Source organism: Macrosteles quadrilineatus, unplaced genomic scaffold, assembly GCF_028750875.1.
Source record: "Macrosteles quadrilineatus isolate MER2022 unplaced genomic scaffold, UCM_ALF_1.0 Scaffold_2__2_contigs__length_208266976, whole genome shotgun sequence".
NCBI classification, from domain to species: domain Eukaryota; kingdom Metazoa; phylum Arthropoda; class Insecta; order Hemiptera; family Cicadellidae; genus Macrosteles; species Macrosteles quadrilineatus.
In genome coordinates, this window is record NW_026542595.1 from 121,021,446 (window position 1) to 121,039,059 (window position 17,614).

Below are 17,614 nucleotides of genomic sequence, written 5' to 3' on the forward strand. Positions count from 1 at the left end.
TTTGCAAACAAAATTGTGTGATTTATTTTGGATTTTAATTTACAACTAAAAGGGCTACTTTGATATTTTCAATTACACTGTCACAAATTTCATATTGGATAGATTTCAAAATATGGTGTCAATTAGTATTCTAACAATTTTCATACTGCACCATAATATGAGAAGTAAAATATTTTCCAAAGTAAAAAACTGGCTGTTCTGAATACCCACTGGTAACACTAATTAGGAAAAATCAACAAAGATTTTGTCAAGAAGTGTTTTTTACAACCTTAATATTTGAACCATAAGCAAATTTGTTGTGAATTCGGCATGAGTTGATTACAATCCAACAAGTGCACTAACAAAATATTTATAATTTGTGCCAGTTTGGATTTTTTCCAATTCAGGTCTGCCCTGCAAGACACTGATTGAGCATCCATGCTGATCCATGCTTGCTAGATCCAGTATAATCTTTATGTGCACGTCAACAACTAGGGTACTACTGTGCTTTTACCAGAGCAGCATTTTTCACTGTCTTCGTTTCGTCCCAATACCGAAGAATGAGCGTACGCCTAGTATTTTTCACTAAAGTTATTTTATACCCCGATAAAACGTATGTTCGTGTTTTGATGGATAACATTATCAGACATACCACAGGGATTGTACATTTTTTTAAGATTTACATCTTTGAATCACTTCCATGTTCATAAGGGGTTTGAATATAATTTTGAACAAAAGTCAATGAATAATTTTTAGTTACGACCAATATGCCAACTTAGCTTGTTTGTGTACAACTTTAAATGAAGTCTTTTGTTCCAAATGTAATGCTATGTAAGTTGTCTGTCGAGATGTATATCTAGGTATTATAAATTTATAATATAATAGTATTGTAACTATATATTATATAGTTGGATTGTAGAAGCGTCATTCAATGTTACTGGGGAAAAGTTTGTGTGCAAAAAAAGTTGGTAACAAAATTATTTATTTACAAAATTTACAGATTTGGACAACTATGTTTTGTCAAAACACAGCACCAACTCGTAACTGTTGGTGTAAGGGAAGAGATCAACAGGAACAGCTGTTTTGAGAATGTAAGGTCTAGACGTTGAGCCCATAACCTCACACAGCTGAACAAAGTTCTTCATAGTAAGAGGATTATCAGGTCTGCATGAAATATAAACAACTCGTCTGATTTGCTGATTCTTCCTCAACATGCTGATGACGCCTTCGCCTGTAACACAAGGCTGAGGTTAACACTCGTTAGTGGAAGAAAAATCACTTGGCTAGGAATAAGTTAAGTAAAAGGGAATTCTCAGTTCTCAGTCTCAGCTTTGCCACTGAGGATGCCTCATCATAGAAGTGAAACGTCTGGTTTTGTAAATAAATAATCAAGTAAATTCCGACTTGACTGGCTCTTGGAAGACCGAGAATTCTGGGATGACAACGGCCACTAGCAGTTGACAAGACACAAAAAGTTCACAACACAACTAATTTGATATTTCACACTTAGAAATTCAACTAATTCCTTTTAAAGAGCCCCTTTTTATGGATGAATTAACAAATTTAAGTTTTCACCTTTTTGTGAGCTGTCAACTGCGAAGAAATTTTTTGGGTAAGTTAGTTGAGTATCCATCCAAGGCCACAGTAGAAAAACAGGCCATGCTGCAGCACGGGCAGTGCAACACTACGTCACAGTGGTGGATAGTTGTACTAAAATCTTAGCGTAAAAATGTGACAAACAGCCAGATTTATTTACCTAAAACATATGGGATATGGCAGTGAATCTATCCACTAGTGTGACTTCATCGATCCTGCAGCATGGCCTGTTTTTCTAGTCGGGCCTTAAAGCTTGATAGCGCAATGGATTGTTTGCCCAGTTAATATGGCTCAGGATAACTGATAGTTTTATGATATAACACACGATAAGAGTTCAACATTCGTAGTAAATTTTTATTCTCATTATTTCAAATACATACTGTTGGATTTGCTAAAGGGGTGACTGAATAATTCTCAAGGTGTACTTCAAGGCGTTAATTTACTAAGCAAATTTGGCACAGCTTGAATACTAATGTATCGTGTAAATACAATCACAACATGTTAGGTTAGTAATATAAATAATTTGGCAACTACTTATTAAGACGAACAAGAAAAAACAAGGTGGCCTGAACCGAACATTCTCAGGACTTTATGGTTGAGACTAGTGGGCTGGGTCTGGACCTATCACCACAAAGGAGCAACTCAGAATATGTAGACCTGCTCAGCTCTTCACAATTGTTAAAAGCAAGGATATTATGTGGAAATTAAATAGTTTCATCTTGTTCAACTTACTTGCACCAGCTCGACCAGGATTTACAATGGCAACAATGTCTGAAGAATATTCCAACTCTGACAATATCTTGGCCAGTTTCTGAAAATCACAAACGAATTACAAATCAATTTTAAATTTATGATACAATCCTAAAACCATGGATTTGACCACGGATACACATTTGCCACGTTGAACAATTACTTAGAAAAACCATCATAAGACAAGCATTTCATGTACACTCTGTGTGACAGGGAAACATTTCATTTCTCATTTGATTTTAACCTTATCTAATTTTTTAGCACTCATTATTTTAGTAATGTATAATTTATCTCAATCTCAATTAAATAGGGGTCTATGAGCCAAACTTTTTATTTCGGGTCGGGTCTAACATTTTCGCCTTCACTTAGGCTGAAATTTTATCTAGCCAAAGTCAGGTTGACTTGGAGTCCATCATAAAACTACAATCAGGTTAATATTGTGTATGATCTCCATGTCGTGGTAAATTCATGAATACTTCAATTACATCATCACTGCCTACCAGTATTGTGACAACCCCGTGAACATCACCCAGGTTTAATTGTCAATTTTTCATCTGGAATCTTTGGAGATATTTCTAAAATCGTAAAAATAAAAGGTCAATCTGTCCCGAGCTTGGACAAAAATTATTTCAGTCTTGGACCACCCCTCGGAATTGGAACGCCAACAATTGAAACCAAAACGGTTGTTCAGGTTACATACCATCTCTACTTTGCCTGCCACAAAGGTACAGTTGGTGATGTTGTTGATGTTAGCGTTGTGTTTTGCGTCTTCCACAGCCGCAGTGACCTGTTCCACTCCTACGCTGCCTCTCACGTGACCACTAGCTAGCAGACTGATACCACCTGTTTGACATAAAATTTCATTATAAATGTTTCAAACTTATCTTACTTCATAAATGAGCCAACAAAATTGTAATTGCGTAACACCAGATGTATGGATATTTCTTCACCCATACGTGAGGTTTTGTGTCTTAAAATAGTCAGGTCAGAATTTCAAATCTGATCTATTGTAAAGTCTCACCAACTTGGGACCTGATTAGTGGTTACGCGCCAGATTGCATTTCTCAGCAAATCCATCCAGAATTTGTACACAATTTAAACATAACCCTTAAACCAATGTTAATTACAGCCTAACAGTGGCAAACTACAAAAATATCTATCTTCAATAGTTGACTCTGTGGACTGTCTTTGCCATTTGGCTTTAGCGCTACTTGCGAGTCACATATTCCTGACATCCACAAGCCAGTTAGTCTGTATTCTGTCAGTCAACACATTAACCTTAGATTTAATAGAAAAATTAAGTCATGCATTTTCTCTGGTAAATTGTATGGATTTCAATATTAATGTATTATCTATATTTAAGAACAAAGGAAATGTACTAAGGATCACATTTTGATGTTTGGCCCTGTTCCCTGGTTACGTGCCATTTTACAAACTCCACACTTTGTTAGTCCTAATTACGCCAGAAATTTATGGTGTAAGCTTTTTTTATATGACCAGAAGACTAACATCGTTAAACCATCAATGGATAGCCATCAACATTTTGGAAACTGTTCCCTGCTGACCTACTTTTCAATAGTTATAGGATTTTGGTGAGGAGCAAGCTTACCTTAATGGGAAAGAGTTTAATGGCGCAAGACACACAAGAACTTACACTATACAAAAAGATTCTCTAATTGTTCATGTACAGTGTAAAGTTTTTTGTTTCTTGTGCCATTGGACTTGTGCCAATCTCTTGTTCAATTGAGGTAAGCCTACTATCCTCACAACAAAATCCTAAAAACCTAGGCTCGTCCTCTGCTTTTCATTTTAAGGGTTGTTTGATTAAAAAGTGTATTTTTTCAAGTCATCAATTCAAAAGCTCAACCTATAGAATCAGGTTCACCACACCAGTTCCACAGTAGAGATCCAGTAGTGTGGTGAAGTGTTTGGGTTTAGCCATTCCCAGCGCTATGTCGTACATGATCTCAGCCGCAGGTTTGTTGATTTGGAAGAACGAGTCGGGGGAGATTCGGAACTGTAGACCTGCCAGGGTCTCGTACATAAACGGCTCACCTCGAAGATTATGAATCTTTGCCACCTCTCGGGGGCATTTCACATGCGGGCTGCACAAACAAACAGTAAATTAGCTTCTGAGTCGTGGGGCATTGTGCATATTATTAAGTTTACGGTTAGAATTTACAATAGAGAAATATGTCTAACAACACTTAAATAACTTCTTGATCAGCATTGTACGTGTTATTAAATTTACGGAAAGTAAATAAAAGAAACGTCTTATAACACTTAAAATATATATTTACGCTTATACTGTTACTCACAAGACGGTAAATATACAAAAACGATGGTAAGTGGTGATCGATTTCGATTGGACACTCCAATCATCATCAGACCCAATAGGCGAATCTTAAGTGTTTAAGGTAATTTCAAATGTTATAAGACGTTTCTTTTATTTACTTTCCGTAACACTTAAATACGTTTACACTTTTTACAGGTGGTAAAAGGATACGCAGAACAAAAATGACAGTATCACCAACCAGGATTGATGAAAGAGGGATGTTTCGGGGCTGTGTCGTTTGAAATGCTCAGCCATGATCTCTTGCTGTTCCGTTATTTGATCTGGAGTGAGTGTGGAAGGGTGAGTGATTATAAACGCTTGGTGGTCCCCCTTGTCATTGGATCTCACTATCAAACTGCGCCAGAAACCACCATCAAACAACTGATAGCTTGCGGCCAGCGGAGATGAACTCACCAGATCTTGATAAATCTGAAATAGAATCTGAGTAGAATCTTGAGTAAGAAGTGTTAAAAAAGTATTGCTGAACTTTTGATTAAAAGTTTGGAGTGAATATTTTGAAAATTAATCAATACAATATGAGTTTTCTCTTAACGTCCCTATTCAGAACTGTCAACTTAACTGTTTTTACATCATCATAGTTGATTACCGACACATTTGACCCGACCCTTGCTCACTCAGTAACATCTTCTAGGTACCCTACAGTCCTCACCTGATCAAAATTGCATTTTATTTTTATTTTTCTTAAGGTACTTAATATCCAACCTTAAGGATACTTAAGGGTACTTAGTAGGCTAGCTTACCTTTGCTAATTCCGTGTGAGACTCTTTAATGCATTTCAAATTATTTGCAGGCACGGATACCACCTTTCCCGCTGCTGGAATGCCGATAAAATATCCAACAGTTTTTGGGTTCCCATCTACACCCATCCAGATGTTAAACTCGTTCTTGTTGCGATAACAGTCTCGAGAGGGCTGGAACAAAATATCTGTAGAGCTTAGCGAGACTGTAATTTGCATACTATTACTATGACATAGTAGGACTTTCCTTGTTCCGTTATGAATCAAACGATACCAGACATGAGTCATACTTTCGCGCGCCAAATCCCCTACTAATAGGCCAAGGTCAGCTCGTTGACCGGAGCACGCGCATCACCTGTAACTGCCTATCTGGGGTATTTGGCGGGCGAAAGTATGACTCATCTGGTATCGTTCTATTCATAACGAAACGAGGAAAGTCCTACAAACATACTTATTATAACGCAAATTAACATAACTGCCTCTGCACGCTGTATACCTACTTGCCTGAGTATAGCGGCAGTGAAGCATTCAAGTCAATCCTCGCCGACATAGCTGCCTTCTGGGAGGCAGAACTCAAAGGCCGCTAATCGTAATCATGTCAAATTTGGATAGTAGTCAATTAAAGTATGTTCTTTCCCAATTATGTAGTTATTTTTGGTCTCCGGTAAAAAAAATCCCTCTAAAATAAGGGGCCTCCGGAAAATACCAAAGTACCGTATAAACTTTATAAATATTGAAATACACCCTTGAAATATGCTAGTGGATCACTACAAAGATGTATCAAATTGAGTGTTATTTTATATATCAAATTGAGGTGTGATTTTGGGGGTAAACTACTAACCACTATCTCTGTACCACTAAACAGCTAATATGTGGAGCAAAACCTACCATCTTATTACCTACTCTTCGTCTTTGACCAGCCAGAGCCGGATGGACAGCGATAAAATATGAAAAAAATAAACAGATGTGGATGTACAACACAATACTTACAGAAGGAACTATTCTTTTCATAACACCTTGAACATCTTCTTTTCTTCTGGATAGTTTATAAAACAAGTATTCAAGGGTTTCTGCACACATTTTTTGCTTGTAATCAAGCTCTTCTTCGTATGACATTTTCCAACATGGTGTGATCATGTCTGCCAGCACTTCATGTTGGTTTTCTATGTTCACCCTATTAACAAAAGCCTTGTGTCTTTCTATATTTGCTTTGCTCGTAATTTTGAATGGATGCACAACCTGAATGAGAAATGCATTAGGTTAGTGAAATTACCTAGTTAGAAAAAAATGCAACTTTGGCAACAAACTCTCTGGTGGAAGAAATGTTTTTTTCCCGCTATGTTGTATTTGTCAACAAAATGGTTCTCATATTTAACTGTAATGGAGGGTAGCATAGGCAAGCTAGGTTGATGACCTGTGGTCAGACTTTGCTTGCTATGAAGTGTGCTGGAGGTGTTTAGTAAACACTGCATATCACATAACCATTGGCTCGGTGGTCACAAGGAAGCGTGAAATAGGATGTTACTAAATAAAAGCATTGGTGGGCACAGTCATCCTGATGATGACCTGGAGAGTGATAACTAATGATTGGACCTGTGTGTCACATTTTGTCCAGGGTATCATCCACCCCAAGAAGCCGAACTTGACTGGGATGTGGCCTTGGTCATAAAAGAAATGAATGCCAAACCCAGTGGGTAAAAATTCAGTTTCCACAACTCACCTAAAACGCACTTCCTGAAGTGTGAAATTGTGTAAAAGGTTTATTTAATGGTTTTGGACTTTACTGATGGGCGGAAAAGTCATTATATGACCGAAAATATTAATTTCCTAAGTATATCCAAAAAATCATAAGTACACCAATTTACACAATTCCACACTTCATGAAGTGAATTAAGAACCTAACTGACAATAAACAACTCGTACAAACACTTACGCAATCAATGCCTTCTAACAGTCGAAGACGTCATCAGCGCTGTGGAGGGTAAAGCTGGCCAGCAGCTTTGAAAAAATGGTGGATACGTTCAAGCGGCGAATAACGTTGCTTGAATTGGAATTCGGCCAAATATCCCACGAAGTGTTTTTTCCGAATCCCATACCGGGGGATGGTTGCCCGCACCTCCCTCCAAACACCTCCAATATTGTTCGTGTGAGCACCAGTCTCGGGATCAACGAAGTTCACAGAGTGGTTGACTTGAAGATGCCTGAACCCCTCCTGGCCTAGACAGTCGTACGCCCTCCAGCAGTCGCTGATGATTGTTGCGCCAGGAAGGACCCACTCGCGAATCAATGCCAGCAAAGTCGCAGAGTCCCTTGATTCCACAGGAACAAGGAAGGTCCTCTTTGTGTTCACGTCAATACCACCGAACACCCACTGTCCTTCTATAACTCGCCCGCGATTATATTTCCGCCGTCCGAACTTCGCCTCGTCAATTTGCACAACCGCCTGCGGTCCACCGATCCTCTCCGAACGGTCCACCATTTGATTGACGTACACCTCCCGGGTGAACGAGTACCAATCAACAATGGTCGCGCTGGCAATCCCCAGCTCCCGACGAATGAAGGCCTGACGAGGTGGTTTCAGGTGTAGAAAAATAGATACAAAGACAAATATCTGCTCAACAGATAAATGAGAGTTCTCTTTTAAGTGCGTTTTAGATGAGTTGTGGAAACTGAACAATAACCTGTGCGATAAATTAAAAACTCTTTAAATGTGGTATTTAGGCCTAGCCTACATTTCCAGAAAAATATTCCAAAATGGAACCGACAGTTACAAAAATTTAAAATTGATAAATAGGCCTAGGCTGATGTTAATTCAATTTGCAACAAACTCTCTGGTGGAAGAAATGTTTTTTTTTTTATTGATTCAACCGATAACCAAACTTATCCTTCGGTTAACCAACACGAAATGTCTAGCATATAGGCTAGGCTATAGATTGTAGCAATTGATAGAACGAGTCAGATATCAAGCTATTGCTATTGCTACTTTTATTTCAGAAACATTATCAATTACATCACGCGGCCTAGCTTTTAAAAGCTGGGCCTGGCTTTTAAGGCTGTGATACTGTGATGACTAACTAGGATTAAATTTCAACTCTTCAATTGTTCTATATTTTCTTTTGAAAAATGGAGTAAACCGTTTTAAAATAAAAACGGCCTTAAGTTAGTTATTTACCGGGTGATTTAACCTGGCTATTACCTGTTGTGCGAAATGTCGAGTGAGCCCATATATTACGTTTCCAGTAGATTCAAGACAATTTTCAAGCAAAAAACTTTTCTTTTTTAGAAAGATAGACATTATAAAAAAAAGATATTATCATTGACTATTGAATACTGAAGTAGGCCTATTAAAGAGCCTATTAATAGTTATAGATATTATTATATTTTGTCAAATTGAACTTTAAGGTTACTTAATACTTTCTTTCTGATATGATGTTTATGTTTTTGATTTTCTTAACATAAACATAACCTCCAAAATGTGTTTCTTCCATCTTCCATGTTTTTTAATTGAACGCTTGCTAGAGTTCAAGTCATGAAGCCTAAATCTCCAATTACTTAGTCCTAAACAATATTATCATTGATTAACAGAGGTATAGTCAATTATAGAGAATAGATTATCTTATTAAGTAAACGACAGAACCATATTTATCTGATGTTATGATTACGCTGTTATTGTCATGTTAATGTTCAACAAAGATTTTAATAATACCCCCGCCGCAGCAAACCTGCACACTAAGCGAATTTCCACTTGTCTGATTACATTTTTACTAAAATATTTCCATAAATAAGACATATTTATTCCCAATTTAAATAGCATTAGATTTAAAGAGTGCTTAGGTTTGCTGCTACGGGGAAAGTAAAAAGTGTTTTTTGACCAAACGTCAATAATAGTATATTATGAAATAAATAAATTTGCTAAATTTTATTAACATATATCCATAAACAAGTAAACTACAACAGTTATCATTTTCTCCATAAGAATAACATGAGAATTTTTAATTTACACTTTTTTGAATTTTTTCAGTAACCATTAGGCATACAACAATGCTTCAATATACTTAATTGTTTCTTCTTTTAAGCTCTACAAAATGGTTGGGAAAGATATTCCAAAATTTTATGTTTTTAGGGTCAAAAATGGGGAAAACCCATTTTTACCCCATAAAACCCCCCATAAACCCCCGTTCCCATGGTGAACTCCTTAGAATAAATGTAGATTTACACGTTTATACCAAATTTCATCAAAATCGGATCATTTTTGTTTGAGTTATCGTGCTAACGGACACATATAGACTCCAGGTTCAATCCATAGGTTTCAGTTAGCTTTGAAATAGTGATGGGATAACCGAATGGTTTCCATGACCGAATAATCAATCGGTTATTTTTAGTTGAATGAATCACCGAATCAATTTGAGTCATTATTCACTGTCACAAAACACAACTAATTTTTATCTTATGGGAAACTGAATGGCAATTAGCACAGAAAACATACTACTATAACCCAGAATGCCAACCGCATGGTAAAAAGCATTAAGTGTTTTGAGAGAGCTTTGCCTGTCAATCGTAGGCAGCGCTCACCAGCGTTGCCATGCACTCAGCATAGCCTGGCATTCTGGGTTATAGTAGTATGTTTTCTGTGTAATTAGTCTTTTAGCGTCAATCGGTGATTTTTTGATTTTTAGTCGAATGAACCGCCGAATAAATTTTAGTTTCCTGATGATGTGACAAACTAAATAACTATATCACCGAATCGCTCGGTAAGACTAATTTAACCGAACCAGGATAAAATAACCGAATTAGTCTATTCAGCATCAATAACCGATTGATTCGGTTATTTTTATTCGGTGATTCCCACCACTACTTTGAAAATAATGTTGTGTTCTTAAAATTCTTTCTATTTATTATCCTTTGTACTGTTAATTAATAATAAAGTAATTAAATAGATTTTAACGTTGATGAACAGTAACATGCATTACACTAATAAACGCTTTATTGAACAAAGAAATGCTTGAAAAGGTTTGTAGTTATGTAAAAAAACCAAATCATGATTGTGATTAAGCTTGCAATCCACAATTACAAAAATATTGATTATAAACAAAAATGAGGATGTGATCAAAATATTTCTAGTTCTGTAAAAATGAAACTTTTATGTTAGCCTACAAAAAAGCACAATTAACTGTGGATTTTTACTCTATAATTTTTTGAAAATTTTAAATTATATTGAAGCTATAACAAATGTATATTTTCTCTATAAACTGCTTTTGAGTTAATCGACATCAACACATTAAAAGATCATCTCTGGCTGACCATCAGTGGCAAAAACATCAAACTTGAATCACCCATAGATGTTCTTGAAAAATTTTTAACATCAATGGGTCAAACACTATTAATTAATTGTTAAGTTAACATTTGACTGTATTTATATTCTAGAACAATGTTCTGATTTCAAAATGAAATTTGAAATGTGTTGAAGTTGAAGTAAATATTTTGTAAAATTTAGCGACATAACCTTAACCCAATCTCAAGTAGGTAGTGTTAAACTGATCAAGAACTACTTTAAAAAGCACAACTCTCCATACACGTATAGCCACGTACCTCACATAAATGTTGATACCGACACACATACATTTTTCATTTTCTTTACAAGCCTAGTTTAAAAATAAATAGATAGGCCTACACATTCAAGGATCAAAATCAAAACACATTTTGAGCATCATCTGTTTATTCTTTTCTGTCCAGGTAAAAGCACTTGTCTGATGTTAATGTTTATGCGGGATGTTTCAAGGTATTTGCCGCAGTCAGTGGTCTCCCAGTCTTGACCGACCCATGGTCTACTGCTGGTGGGGATGATCCGAGGAACTCCGTGATAGCATTTTCTAGAGTGGCCCGACATAACTACAACGTCTCCACTATGGAGCATCATGGCTGTAACTGGGTCGTTTAGACTTTCACCTCCGACCAAGAACACAGCTGATTGACCAAAGCTGGAACAAAGAACCCATGTAGATTGATATAGTTTTTGGTTGCAGTAATACTGTAAATAGTCGCGCAATAGACAACTGACGGCCATGATATAACATGGACACATCACGGCCATGTGAAAGCAAACACTTCAACAACAACATGTAATAGCAGTAACATCATCATGCCATTAAAGTAACATCAACATGTGGAAGTAATATTAACGTGTGATAGTAAGTAACATCAATATGTGATCACGATCACAGCAATATGAAAATGTGACAATAGTAACATAAACATGTGACAATAGTAACATCGAGACAGGACTAACAATCAAAAGGTCGCCGATTCGATCCTGAGAAAAGTCAGTAGCTTTTTGATGGTTCAAAACTGGACCCAGCTCTCCCTGATCATTGGGTTTCAAATAAATGATCCTTACTACTGAATCAGCTTGACTGTTACCATCATCAACACCAACGCTAAAGTCAAATGTGGTACACAACATTTAACGTAATTTCATGTGATCATTTGTTAAGGCCTACTGATATTAACTATTCAGTGACTGCACCTTATAGACAGCAGAGGAGATTCCATGTTAGGTTCTGACACATCCTTATGACCTGACAGTGTGGAGTCAAAGTGGTAAAAGTTTATGATTGCTGCTTCAGCACGATAGTCGTGATGCGCCTCTCCGATAGCTTCCACTATAACTTCACTCAGCTCTGCAAGATCAGACGGAAATTCTCCTCGATCTGCGTCACTGTACACCTGGAAACAAATGTTATGATTTGTGGATTTTGGATTACTGCACATACAATTTTTGTTAATATGGCTACATATTTTCAAGGCTGTTATTTATTTATAAGAATGGACTGTTAAAGGTATTATAAGTATACAAAGCACCTGTACATTTATCTGTAAACTTTGAACTTTATGTGCTAATAAACATGTTTATGATTATGATTATTCGGAACATCAATATTTGAAAATTGAACATGAATTAATGTTTTCAACTAGCTCCAGTCGTGGCCTAGCGAGCCCGTTAAAATCGTACACTACCGCTATGTTCATTACTTCCTTCACTATTATTCTTGCCAGACCCGCCTTGACACAAGGAACGATTAATCCCGTAGTACAAATTGGATACCGAAGTAAAAAAAATGTAGGCTATGCTCACGCCAAGTAATCACACTCTGTTATTAGGTTTATGGTCAACCTATTGCTTTTTTGAAATTTACTTACATCCTTCATACGTAGCATCCAATCAGACATTTTAAGTGTGTTCAAGTCCAAAAAACTATAGTTAGTTAACAAGCTTAAAATAGACACTTTTCTTAGAAATGGTAACACAATGTCTTCAACAGACATTTCTTACCAAACTGTTATATGAAGCTCTATTAGGTACATATACAAAACACCAGTTTGAAAAACCAATAAACTAGTTTGACTTATTCGTATATTTATAATTTCTGGACTCTTAATTTCTTTAGACTAAACTCTGGCTCTTAAAAAAATAATTCTCCTAATGACACACATTTTGCATGGTTTCTTAGAAAATAAAATAAAAATGCTCGACATGATATATTTAAGAACCAGATCAAATGAACAGACATCCCATATTAAACGTAGACTAAGTTATTATTTGTTCATTGTGTTTTCAACTTGGATGCATTCTATATTGTTAAAAATATTGTAGCCATGAGCTTATCCATAGCACAGAACTAGTGTTATAAACCGGGTTTAAAATGTAGTTCAGAAAAAAATACCGCTTAAATTCTTTACTCTTTACTTAACATCCTATGGAGATTAGAAACACTAATTTTAAATAACCTTGGTGTCCCAGTTATGATGGTAGCCCAACGTAGCCCATCGCAGCTTTTTCAAAAGTTTGCCATCGACTTTACAATTTCTGAAAACAAAATCAAATGAAAATTAAGTTAGGATAAAGTTATTGGAATAACGGTATAATAATGGTGAAGATAAGAGATGTCGATTCAAAAAATGTGTGTATATAGAACTTATTGAAGGAATTTGACTTATATAGAAAATTGAAAATTTTTAAGTGTAGGCATGGTCAATCATAAACTTACACATGAGCTTTTTCCCACCAGTTTTCACCTGCCTGAAGATCATCAAAAGGGTCTAAATTAAGTTTGTTGGGTTTCCTAGTATAATGTTTTAAGCACCTTTCTACCCAATACTGCTGACCCTGGCTGGTAAAAGGATTAACAATGAATATGATACCTGAAAAAAGATTAATCATTAGGGTTCATACCATAATTAGAATACATATGTTTCATAGAAACACATCTATCTATCTAGAATTGTTTTCATAGATATTCATAAAATCTTCTCTTTATTTTCTGTTTCAACTAAAAGGCCGATACTAAAAAAGGTAACATTGACTAAACACTGAACATTTTAAGAAATTATAGATAGCGTTACGTGTTACTAAAATGAAGTAGGAAAATAAGATATTTTATGAAGATCGATTTTTGACCACTGAAAATCACGTTGTTTGTTAATTTTAAAGAATGCTAGGAGTAATATTTCTTGCGATGCCCGATAAAGGGGTTTGTAATGTTAAAGGTACAATTCTATTCAAAAAATTCTCCATCTGTATTGGCATTGGAAAGTTTGTGGAATTTAACATTTCATTCCTTTGATTTACTTCTTATTCTTCAATTGATCACAAAATATAAATGCACAAAATTGTGATTGAACCAAACTTTGATTGTGGTCTGGTTCACTTAACTAATCTATTAATAATCTCCTTTGAGTGAGATAACATAACTTATGGAATGTCGATGGTTTTACCTATATTCCCAAATGTAATAGATTATAGGCCTTCAATAGGCCTACTGTATAGCTAACAAGAAAAATATAATACAAATAAAAAGACAAATGCATTTTAAACCATTAGGCCTAATTTTAGACATGTCAGAAAGTGTAAATTAGCAAATAGGCTAATAATGAGCATTTGAAATTACATCATTTGCTGATAGTATGTGGCAATGAAGATGGATGACTAGAACAATTTAGTGAACTTTTATAATTATTCCTATTAAAGGTGGGTTTTCCTAGCACCGCATTTTGTGCGGAGCGCACTGCGTCATGCGCAATCCGCACTGCGGAGCCTACTCAACAACACTGAATCAGATGCGCTATTTTCCTACACACCTCCGTGGTGCTAGTGCGCTCTGCGGAACTGGCAGACTCCTCTAAAAGCAGTCAAGTGCACACATCACTGCGCATTGGACACAAGTTTTGGCAGTTTTTCCTGTGTATTAGCAAACAGTTTTCTACCGTAGTGGTGCAATGGCTAGATTTACGGCCAGTGCGGAGCTAGGAAAACCCACCTTAACTGCTTCTTGGATTGAAAAATTAATATTAAATAAATAGATTAAATTATCTTTCATGTTATCTTTTTCTGATGACCAGTTCTGGCTTAGGTTACCCCATTGTTGAATTTCCCTAATAAGTCATCTAGGAAAGTCTGACACTTGTAATCTTCATAAAATCGAGTTCAATGGAGAGCTTTTGTTGCGGCCGTAGCGAGCGATCAAGGGAAACAATTCAAGTAAGTCAAGGGAAAGTCATTAAGAATTAATTGAGGATGGTAAAATGTACCATAACCTATTTGTTTAGAAATTTATATTTACCTGGGCTGTCTTTTAATTCATATATTTTCCACTGTTCTATACTTGTCAAATGTTGTGGTATAGCTTGGTTTTTTGTGTTACACGGCTTCTTGAGGATTACCTGGAAAAGAGAAACTAACTTAGGTTAGGTTTTAAGATAAAGGATTTTGTCAACCACAAAAAATTATTTTAGTATTATTTATTATTATTATTTTACTATACTTAGATGTAGAATGTTTAGGTTCGGTTGGGTACATTTAGCTTTCACTAGTACGTTTAATGGACTGTGCACACTAGAACGGTCGATACAAGACTTACGGACGGATGGATGATGGGTACCTCCACAACCTCCTCAGCATTTGTGCTGGAATTACAATAGAACATCCGTAACTTACCGTCCAAACTGAAACACGTGCGCCCATTCACTGCAGACAGTGTCGAAGCGACGGATGACTCATCAGTACGGTACGGTATGTCAAGACCTTGAAATATTTTTCAGAAATTTCTTTCGGACGGTGGAAGTTGCAGATAGTCCTGTCCCGACCTTGACTGCCTAGTGCATGCACACATAGGCAAATAAAAATACTTAATATTTTTTCCCCCCATACCTACTAACCTACTAAGCGTTTGTGCCGTCCCAACCCAGTGTTACTCTGGAATAAAAACGGCATTTAATTTGCCTCAAAAGAACAAGGGATCAAAGTGATTAGAATTGCCCTAATTTAGTCAAAGAAAACAAAAGTTTGTGAAAATCGCATGAATAGCTTAAGTTTATAAATAAGTTACCAGTATAGCCCTAGCTCCCACTTGCACTAATAAATATCAACCAATAATTTAGATCCCAAAACATCCATTTGGTTGAACATTTTGATAACACACATTGTTTTTTTTTTTGTCTTCGCACATAATTTTTTACATTAACAAAGTCAACATTTTATAAAATTAATATGAATTGTATCAGTAAGGATATTCTATGACAATCAATTAGGCCTACCTTACCTTTTCACTGAATTTGGTGGATAATGAAGAAAAGTCTATGACATTTTCAAATGTGGGAGGAGGACAGCGGCTTTTATAAAATTTAAATTTCTCCCTAAACATGAGAGGAGACAAGACGACGAGTTTGTAACATAAATTAATTTAGAGCTTTTAGTTTTAATTAAGAGAAAATACTAAAATAAAAATAGGCCCCTACTAATTTTTTAAATGCGTAAAAGTTAGGTTATGTTTATATTTATACTTTTTATCGTATTTAGCTTTCATTAAAAAGCTGAAATAATTTTTTGACTATGCAGCTTTATATTTTAGACTGATTAACTGTCACATGTACATTAGGTAAAAAAGGTCTGAACATTTAGAATAGAATGAATTGTGTACACCCACGGCCGCCTTTAACTCTGGCTAACGGTATAAGAAAAAGGCGTTCAAGGATTGCTTGCCAAAATGAATGGGCTAAAGCCAAAAACGGCCAAAACGTGGAGAACATCAAAATCTTTCGTGTAAATTTTGATGCCAGCACACTTGTGGTGAAATGCGCAGCAAATAAATGTAAACATCAGGAACAAAAATCAACCAAACGAAAGATTAATTTAAATAATTTCTTTAATACATCTAAATTGTTTATGCATGAATGGTCAAATAATTTTACTTGTTTACATTTGCAAACTATAATCAATTTAAACTATAGTATTTATAATGTGGGAAAATGTGTTTGCCAGAACAGTTATTTTGGCCTTTATGTGATCAAGCTGATTGACAGCAGGGTGTTTATTAGTGCGCTTCATTAAAATAGTAAAATCGTAATTTGTTGTGATTTGAATGTCCCATAAAAAACATATATGAAACATTATTTAATGTTAATTGTTAAGTATCTTCATAGATAAAACATACTGCCTATTGTAATACAATACAATAAATCTTTATTCAACAGCTTCAAGCATAGAATGGTGTCATACATTTTTCAAAAGTTAAGTTACATTATATATATATATATATATATATATCAAGCGTTTATATATATATTCGGTTGTGTTGCTAGCCTAGTGGTTAGCATCTCGGACTTCGGTGCGGGAGGGACGGGTTCAATCCCCGGCACATCCACAAAACTTTAATGGGTTCGGACCACTTTCCCTTAAAAGTGTTTAAATGACTTCATAATAAAATTCGGTGTCTTAAAACGGTCCTGGATAGTAGGGTATAATTAAGTTCGTCCGCCCGGGTCGATCCTGAAAGTTAGTAGTTTTTTTATCCTTCAACTCTGGACCACACTAATCCCTTGATCATCAAATGCGACTATGGCTAATGGCTAATGAAACAGGTTACAGGTCTTAGTCAGTAACAAAGCTGCTTATTGCTTTTCTTTCTTGATTATACACTAATCCCTCAATCATTAAAATAATACGCTATAGAGCATGTACTATATACGTTCGCTAATATATAATCTAATGTAATGTTTAGTTATATGCTTATGCATGATTATATGCCTAAGTGTTAATGTGCTTTCATTTGTTAACCTCTGACCCACATCTTCAGGAAAGATTTCTGATAGGATTGTTTTTAATTCTAAATATTGGTCCAGACACACCAAAACAAAAATCATC

At 35.7% G+C, this 17,614-nt stretch overlaps 3 protein-coding genes across 3 annotated transcripts in view; 1 reads left to right on the forward strand and 2 right to left on the reverse strand.

Annotated features, from left to right (window-relative positions):
* LOC128984473 (uncharacterized) overlaps nucleotides 1–4,932 on the forward strand; it is a 37,754-nt gene extending 32,822 nt beyond the window's left edge. Inside the window, exon 16 of the mRNA XM_054403798.1 lies at nucleotides 4,817–4,932. Coding sequence (XP_054259773.1) covers nucleotides 4,817–4,902 — 86 coding nt within the window. The 3' untranslated portion in view covers nucleotides 4,903–4,932. The remainder of the gene's footprint in view (nucleotides 1–4,816) is intronic.
* LOC128984475 (tRNA (uracil-5-)-methyltransferase homolog B-like) lies at nucleotides 945–8,821 on the reverse strand. Its single transcript, XM_054403802.1, has 8 exons — nucleotides 8,615–8,821; nucleotides 6,409–6,657; nucleotides 5,422–5,592; nucleotides 4,860–5,089; nucleotides 4,216–4,430; nucleotides 3,026–3,168; nucleotides 2,308–2,386; nucleotides 945–1,210 (listed from the first exon to the last, which is right to left on the reverse strand). The coding sequence occupies exons 1-8, from the start codon at nucleotides 8,711–8,713 to the stop codon at nucleotides 990–992; spliced, it is 1,407 nt and encodes a 468-aa protein (XP_054259777.1). The 5' UTR covers nucleotides 8,714–8,821; the 3' UTR covers nucleotides 945–989.
* Nucleotides 8,822–11,116: 2,295 nt separating this feature from the next.
* LOC128986470 (nucleic acid dioxygenase ALKBH1) lies at nucleotides 11,117–16,334 on the reverse strand. The gene is made up of 6 exons (XM_054406857.1): nucleotides 16,014–16,334; nucleotides 15,036–15,135; nucleotides 13,464–13,617; nucleotides 13,204–13,282; nucleotides 11,942–12,141; nucleotides 11,117–11,396 (listed from the first exon to the last, which is right to left on the reverse strand). Exons 1-6 carry the CDS (start codon nucleotides 16,113–16,115, stop codon nucleotides 11,126–11,128), a joined length of 906 nt encoding a protein of 301 aa, XP_054262832.1. The 5' UTR covers nucleotides 16,116–16,334; the 3' UTR covers nucleotides 11,117–11,125.
* Nucleotides 16,335–17,614: the final 1,280 nt, after the last annotated feature.